General features: G+C 23.8%; 1 protein-coding gene across 8 annotated transcripts in view; it reads left to right on the top strand.

The window, feature by feature from the left end:
• Positions 1–8,655, top strand: part of LOC117174235 (leucine-rich repeat flightless-interacting protein 2) — a 45,276-nt gene that overhangs the window by 17,052 nt on the left and 19,569 nt on the right. For 6 of the 8 annotated variants that reach the window (XM_033363115.1, XM_033363116.1, XM_033363119.1 and 3 more), the window contains one exon: positions 5,607–5,733. In XM_033363115.1, coding sequence (XP_033219006.1) covers positions 5,607–5,733 — 127 coding nt within the window. Of the gene's footprint in view, positions 1–5,595; positions 5,734–8,655 lie in introns of all 8 variants that reach the window. The other 2 variants (XM_033363121.1, XM_033363122.1) reach the window with 1 other exon arrangement.

Genomic DNA, 8,655 nt, shown 5'->3' with positions numbered 1-8,655 from the left:
AGAATTAATTTTTAAAAAACTCATCTATTCGGTGAAAAATGCAAATGTTTGGTAAAGAGTTAATTTATTTGATTGAAAATTCAACTATTTTTTTGAAAATTCGTTTTTTCTAATCGAATTCAACTGTCATTTGTTAAAAAGTCATTTTTTTCAAATTGAACTATTTTTTCGCAAATGAGTTTTCATGTTTGAAAATTAATTTTTTTTTTTTAACTGAAATTTTAACTGTTGCATTTATGGGTAAAAATGGATCTTTTTTAGTGTCGGGAAAGTGAAGAATTTAATGGGCGTAAATTAATAGACACCCTGCATTTTTCATTTCGTTTTCTGAAAATAGTGCCGAGTCCTTTGGATTTATTCTTATATTTATATGTATGTTGTATTTGTGTTGCTGCTTATTTGTGTTCTTATCATACGCTTATCTTCCGGTTTTAAGTATATCCCACATTTATCTGTTTTTTTTTACCTGACATTTTATGTTTATACATTAGTACATGCCTGCCCAGCGAGGAGAAATTCCAGGAATTTTCGTCTAAACGACTCAAATCGCACGTGTGAGTTTTCCATCTCTACATTACACTCAGAGAGAAGTGGTGGTGGAAATTCACCATCTGGAAATTAAGTAAAATTCTCCTCGCCGAACAGGCATGCATTAGTGTAAATCTAAATCGAAAGCCACAAATTGTCTTGCGTAGGATAACTACCGTAGGGAAAGGTGCCAAAGAAATATTTATTTTTTTAGATACATTTTTTACAATTTGTTGATTTTTACAGGATTAAATTATTTTGTAGGAAAATATGATTTTTTTTTTCAAAAAATAGTTCAAAGCTTTAGAAGATTTGAAAAGGTACAAAAATAATTAAAATCTTGAGAAGATTTCAAGGCAATTTAAAAATGTAGATTTTTAAAAATTTCAAAAAAATTTAAGATTTTAGAGCAACATTTCCAGATTACAAAAATTGAGATAAAATGCGTGTAAGTTTAAAAAACATTTAGAAGTTTTAGAAGATTTTAAGCGAATGAAAAAACAATTTTCTCGAGATTTCTGGAAAATTTTTTTATTATTTCTTATTTAAAAAAACTAATTTTGAGAGAATATTTTTTTTAAAAAATCAAAAGATTTCTAAATTTGTCAAAAAAGAATCCAAAAGATTTTAAAGCAATTTTTTAATTATACAGAATTTAAAGAAATAGGAACAATACGAATCATTTGAAAAGATATTTAGAAAGTTTAGACGTTTTGAAAAGATTAAAAAATAATTCAAAATTTCGAAGCTTTTTAAGAATTTTGAAAGGTTTTAAAAAACAATGATTTCTTATTTTGTGAATGTTAAATAAAAATGTATTTTTTGGTTGAAAATAATTCTAAAACTATAGAATGGATCTTTTTTCGTTAGAAATTTATTTATTTTCTTAAAAAATCATCTTTTTGGGCGAAAACTAATTTTTTTAGTTGAAAATTAATCTTCTTGATTTAAAATTAACATATTTTTTAGTTGAAAAATCAACTGTAACATTTTTTCGTTTATAATTCATATCTTTTGGTTAAAAATTCAAGTACTTGGTAAAAAGTTGAACTGCTGTGTTAAAAACAAATTTTTTTGTTTGTTTGAAGAGTCATCACTTTAGTTTAAAATTGATCTTTTTGATTCAAAATGTAGCTGTTTTGTTGAAAATTCGCCTTTTTGGTAGAGAATTCATCTATTTGGTTGAAAATTTATCTGTTTGGTTCAAAATAAACTTTTTGGAAATAAAAAAATTTCTAGTTACAAAATTTACCTATTTTGTGTAAAAATTAATATCTTAGTCAAAATTTAATCTTTTTGCTTCAAAATGGTAGTACTGGTTGAAAAACAATCTTTTTTTTAGTGAAGATTAAACTATTTTATTGAAATATTTTATTAAAATATAATAAGATGTCGCAAAAACCCGGAAATTGTTAGGCGAAAATTAGTAGACACCCTATGTATTTTTTATTTCGTATAGATAATTTTCTAAACTTCCAAGCTCTTATGTATTTTTAAAAATAATTTTTATGATTAAAAACGCAGTGTAGGATATATAGGAAATGCATGATTTTACGCTTATTTTACGTTTTATGACGTATTTTGCATATATAATAGTCGTCAAGGTACATAAATATTTAAACAATGTAGAAAGAATAAAATTGATTCATTTTAAGTATCAAATAAAATAATCGAGAATTTTTTAGAAAAATGAAGGCACCTTTCCCCTATACTCATTTCTTCTAAAAATGGAAGACCGTCAATTGTCAATTTTATTTTAGGTTCAATAATTTTTTTGATGAAAACTCATTGCCTGAGTATTAATTTTTTTATATGTGTTAAAATGTTTATAAATATAATTTCTTTCCATAGTCTTCGAAAATTAAGCAAATAATAATTTTTTAAATACCTTTTTTTCATGGATAACTGACTTTTTAACCTTATGTTTAGTAATTGTATTTACAATTAGAAGTATGAACAATATTTCGATAAAAAATGCATTTATCCTTTTAATTTTTCAATACAATTGGTAAATATTATGACAAAAACTAATGACATTTATAGAAAATAAATTTATGTACAAAAAAACATGATAAAGTTGATAAAAGTTCATATTTTCCGTGAAAAAAGGCATTTAAAACATTATTATTTGCATAATTATTGAAGATTGTTAAAAAATGATATTTATAAACGTTTTAATTAGAAAAAAATATATATATAGAAAGGCGTAGGCAGCGAGAATCGAACACGTAATCTTCCGTCTATGAATCCGAAGCGCTACTGCCTGAGCTATTGGCCGATTGGGGAAGTATTTTTCGCGAATTTTTTAAAGTCGATTTTTTCGAAAACGGTGAAAAATCGAGTATTTTTTAAATTTTATTTGGCTAATTAATACTCAGGTGATGAGCTTTCATTTTAAAAAATTATTAATCGTAACAAAAATTCATAATTAGTGATCTCCCCTTGTAAGTCTATGTTTTAAAATTACAATTAAAACTTTGAATGCAGGTACCTAGCACAAATGGTGTCGCTCGTGTAGAGATTTTTTCCTATTTGTCAAATGCTATTCACGACATATAAAAATAGATTTCTTTACCCTCTGACTTTATCATGCTCCTGACTGAAATAAATAATGGAAATGTATTAGTAACAAGAGTAGCAAATAGTGTATGGGTGAAAATCAAGAGGTTGACAATATCATGTTTTATTCAGCCTATAAATAAATTATTTATTTTGTACATAAATTTCACATTTAATACTTAAATCTTATTTATTTCTGCCATTTGTAAATATTATGAGAAAAAATAATATTTATAGAAAATAAATTTTATAATAATTTATAAAAATAAATACTATAATAATTCCCTATGATACTTACTTCAACGGGTAACGTGACCGTTATAAAATGTTTTTTCATATCAATGTCGATCTATTTGAAGAATAAATAAATTCAGAATTAATTGGTAAATTGAAAAAAAAAAACCCCGAGGGTTTATTTAGTCAAATATTAAAACAGTTTTTTATTGATGTTTTATTTTCTAAGTAATTAATTTTGATTAATTTTAGTAACATTTATTTTTATTTACTAATATTAAACATATAAAATATTTAGAATCCATTACTAAAACAATTTTTAATTATTAGGAGATTTTCAAGTCTTTGAAACAATAACTACTAATAATTTTGGAATTGAAGATGCTTGAAATTAAAAATATAAATATATTCAACGATTTGGATTTAAAAATGTTCTAAATCAAACAATTTTGGATTAGGTACATCTTTCAGATAAAAGGGTTTAAAATTTAATAATTTGAAACTGAAAGTGATTGAAATGGAACATTTTTAAATCAAAGGTTCTTAAAATTGAAAAATTTTATACTAAAATTTTGGAAATTGGACAATTTCATCCGAAAGGAGTGGAAATTTTATCTCATTTATAATTCAGAGTGTTGAAAATTTATATTTTTTTTTTATTTTAAGAATCTTGAATTCAAATGATTTCAGATTAAAGTTTCGAAAATACGACAATTTTTTAAAACGTTCAAAATTGAGTACTCCCAGATTAGAATTTTGAAAATTCGATCATTTAAAATCGAATGGAATTGAAATTGTATTATTTCTAATTAAAAGCGTTAAATATTGAATAATGTAAAATTGTTTGCCTTCCGATTAAATTATTTTTAATTCAAAGCGATTAAAATTTTGATAGTCTTATCTTTAAAACGAAATTAAATGTTTCAAATTCAAACTATGTACCTTAAAAATTGAAATATTTAAAAAAACATCAAAAATTAAATAATTTTAAATGGTAAACATTGAAAATAAATAGTTGTACTACTATACGTTGGAAATTAAACGAATCTGAACATTATTTCAAATTTAATCAAATTAAATTATCAAGAATTTGTATATTGAAACTTTTTTTTTATCCGCAAACCCTCAAAAATGTCAAGCATTTTGAGTAAATTTAAATCGGTTTACAGTTAATAATTTTCAAATGGTTAATTTATAGCTTTCTAAACTTAAACATTACGGTCTTAATTGTAAAATTAAAACTTTTGAAAGAGAAACTTGGAAAATTTAGCGTTCAACATGAAAATTTAGAACTCTAAAATTTTAACCGTTCAATTTTAAATTATTAATTTTTTAAATCTTTAAATATTGCTTGTCAGATTCTCGTTTCATTTACTTTATTTATTATTATGTAATAAAAATTATGTAAACAATTGTTCTTTTGCTTTTTTTTCATGTAAAAAATTACTTTCTATTAAAATTATCGTTTATACTTCTAATTTTGAATATAAAATTGGTAAACTGTATGAATAAAAAATTAGTAAAATTTATATACAATCAATTCGAAAATATGATAAAATTTAAGAAAGTGGGGTTTTCCTTGAATAAACGCATTGAGAAAGTTATTACTTTAATAATTTTTGAATATTATTGAAGGAAGGTATATTCATACACATTTTAATAAATAAAAAATATAAACAAAAAAGTGTAGATGGCGAGAATCGAACACGCAACTTTCCGTATTTGAAGTCGAAGATTTATTGCCTGAGCTATCGGCTCATTGAAACTGTTTTTCGCGAAACTCTATATGGCCTGCAATGAATATTTCGAAGTCAATTTTCTCGAAAGCTGCGAAAAAGCGCATATCACGGATTGTGTAAATTATTATTTCAGTAATAAGCTTTCATTTAAAAAAATTATAAAGCATAACTAAAATTCACAATTGGCGTTCTCCCATTATAAGATATATTATTTTTTTTAAATTGAATTCGTCAAACTTTTTGATTTTCACTCTGAAAGTTTTGTTAGCACCTTTAAAGTAACAGAAAGTAGTGTTCTACGGTATTTGATGGGATGTTAATAATTACAAGAAATGTAAAACGTAAAGAAAAACTGGTGAAGGTATTTTAAGTTTTGGTAGGACTTGGAGTACTCGATAATAGTGTTCTGACTTTTAATGTGATAGGTGAAATGGAAATTCATGTAATAAAATATAAGTAAAAATTAAAATATTTAAAGACTAAGAATTAATTTCATTACGTGTTTAGTAAAACACATAAGGAAATTAATTCGTAGTGGCTTCTTAGGCAGAAGCAAGATTAGCAGCTAGGCGACAAGCTAGAGCCGAGGCGAGGGAAATTCGAATGCGAGAATTGGAAAGGCAGCAGAAAGAAGCTGAGGAAAACGCAGACAGGGTGTATGATATGTGCACAGGTAAAGTTATCTTGATTGGGGCAGGCCTCTCCAGCGAGGAGAAATTCTAGGAATTTTCGTCTAAAACGACTCAAATCGCGGATGTGAGTTTTCCACCTCCACTTTTCACTCTCGAGTGAGCAGGGATAAGTGGTGGTGGAAATTCTCCATCTGGACTTTAAGTAAATTTCTACTCGCTGGACAGGCCTCTTGTTAATTAATTTTACTTATTATTTAATCAAGATTTATTTGGATAATTATTTTTCTTGAGGTCGACTGTTAAATTATTATTATAAATTAAATTATTAATATTTAAATTATTATCATTATTTATTCAAATTTTTATTTATTGGGCCGTTTATGTAGTCTTCCCCTTTTCCATTGTTCTCGTTTTTCCACTTAAATTCGAACTGAATTAATAGAACCCAATAAGATAATCCAACTTTTTTGGTTGAATGATAATTATTTCATTCATTTAGGTTGAGAATTGTTTATAAATTTGATTCTTTTTTTAACTCCTACATTTTTTAAAATGTTATCCATAATTAAGTTTATAAAAATATAAATTGAAGTTTAAGATAACGTCCATCATTGACCTGAAAAATGGTCATTTTCCTTCTTAAATTTTGACTTTGAAACCAAAATTTAACCATTTAAAAAGAAAAATGTTTTAAATAAAAAAAAATACAATTTTATTGCCAAATTCCACACATATGTAATTTATCTATATTATTATCAATAATTTATTAATCAATTACTTCCAATTTAATAATAGATTTTCTATAATAATTCTCCTTGTCTAAAAATTTAGGCAAATTTATAAACTTTAAGATACACCTCACGGTTATATTCATTTAATTAATAAAAATTAATAGCCTACAATTGAAATACTGCTTACATTAATATATAATTTCTAATTAATATATTAATTTATTTCATTCTATTCCCCTACCCCCTTTATTAGAATATTTATATTATAATAATCTTCATATATACACACCCATGTTATTTCAATTTTTAATTTAAATATATTTAAAATCTTAAAACTAAAATTAATTTTGTATTTAAAAATAAAATTTAATTTATATTTTTAATTGATTTTAAAATTTAAAATAATATATAAAATATGATTTAAATATATATTAAATTAATCATATATCTTATTTAATAATTAAATTTAATAATTCTAAAAGAAATTTTTAATTTGTAATATTTTAAATTATAAATGGAAAAAGTGCCAGCAATAGCGGTTAAACTTTGTATAAAAAAGTAATTTAATTAATATTAATTAATTATTGTAGTAAATTATTTATATAAATAATTGTTAATTATTTGGTTAAATATAAGTAATTAATAACTAAATTAAATTTATAATAAATAAAAATTTTTTAGTTAAATTTAACAAATTTTAAAATAAACTAGGATTAGATACTCTATTATTAAAAAATAAATGGTTTAATATTAATATAGTAAATTTTAATAATTAAATAAATAAATTTGACGGTATTTTAATTTATTCAGGGGAACTTATTATTTAATTTGATAATACACGATAAAACAAAATTATATATTAATATATATTCCTTTAAAAATAATTTTCAAAACATAATTTTTGTATTATTTTAAGTAAATAATGATTCAGATAAATATATTATTAGTTTATAAGAAATTTTAAAATGAGTTTCAAACTCAACTCTCTTGTAGAAGATTCATTTGGTTGAAAATGAATCTTTTATGTTTAGGTTTAAGCGATTATTTTTGATGTGTCTTTCTTAGTTGAATCCAACTGTTTTTGTTCGAAAATTAACATCTTTTTTTGTTGAACTGTCAACAATTTCGATTCAAAATTTTACTTTTCGGTTGAAATTTTTTGTATTTTGTTTAAAATTATTTTTTTTTTAATTTGTCTCTTTTGGTAGAAAATAATTATTCTTGGTTGAAAATGAATCTTTTGTTTATGACTATTTGGTTAAAAAATCATCTTTTTTGTTATGAATTAAACTTTTTTGTTGAAATTTCGTTTTTTGTATTGATAACTCAACTGTTTTGTTGCAAATTCGTATTTTTGGATTGAAAATTCAACTATTTGGAATTAGATTGGAAATTAACTTGAAAATTTCTTCTGCTTGTTTCGAAAATTCATCTCTTTTTGGTAGAAATTTATTTCAAAACTCAACTAAATAGTTTAAATTTCATCTGTTTTTGGTTAAATATTCATTTGTTTGGATAAAAATTAAAGTCTTTATTTTTTGAAATACTATTAGATATTTCTTTTAAAAAATCAAATTTTGTGTTTAAAAATGTAAATATTAAAACATTCAAAATCATCCGCTTTGGTTGGGGATTTAACTGTTTTGGTTGATAACTCGTCTTTTTTTATTGAAAATTCAATTATTTGATTGGAAATGAACTTTATTGTTGAAACTTCAATTGTTTTTTTTTGGTTTTTTTTTTTTTTTTTTAGAAAACTCGACATTTTGGATTGTAAATTCCACACTTTTTTTCGAAAATTTGTCTTTTTAGTTTGAACATTCATCTCTTTTGGTAGAAATTTAATCTTTTTTTATTCATAATGCAACTGTTTTATTGAAAATTACTCTCTTTTGTTACGTCCTGAGTGGGCGTACAGAAAGGCTATAATAGTAGAATTGTTTAAATGTAAGGAGCATGAGCAAAATATAAAGAAACTATTTTATTTCGCTTAAGTCTCCCGAGCGGCTGAGAGACTTAAGAGAATGGGTATTACTCTGTTAAAGGGAGGTCCCACCTTGTTTTGCAAGCTATATATACAAAGATAAAGATTAAGTGAAATAATAATAATTGAGGAGAGGAATTTTTTGAAATTTGTTTTACTTTAAATTTCTTTTAAAACTACCGAGACGATCCTCGGGCAAGGAGAATGATTTTAAACTAAGGTGAATGAATCTTCGCCTTCTCGTGAAG

This window comes from Belonocnema kinseyi, chromosome 6 (genome assembly GCF_010883055.1).
Source record: "Belonocnema kinseyi isolate 2016_QV_RU_SX_M_011 chromosome 6, B_treatae_v1, whole genome shotgun sequence".
NCBI lineage: Eukaryota > Metazoa > Arthropoda > Insecta > Hymenoptera > Cynipidae > Belonocnema > Belonocnema kinseyi.
The sequence above is the reverse complement of the archived record's forward strand: the minus strand, read 5'-3'. Positions and strand labels throughout refer to the sequence as shown.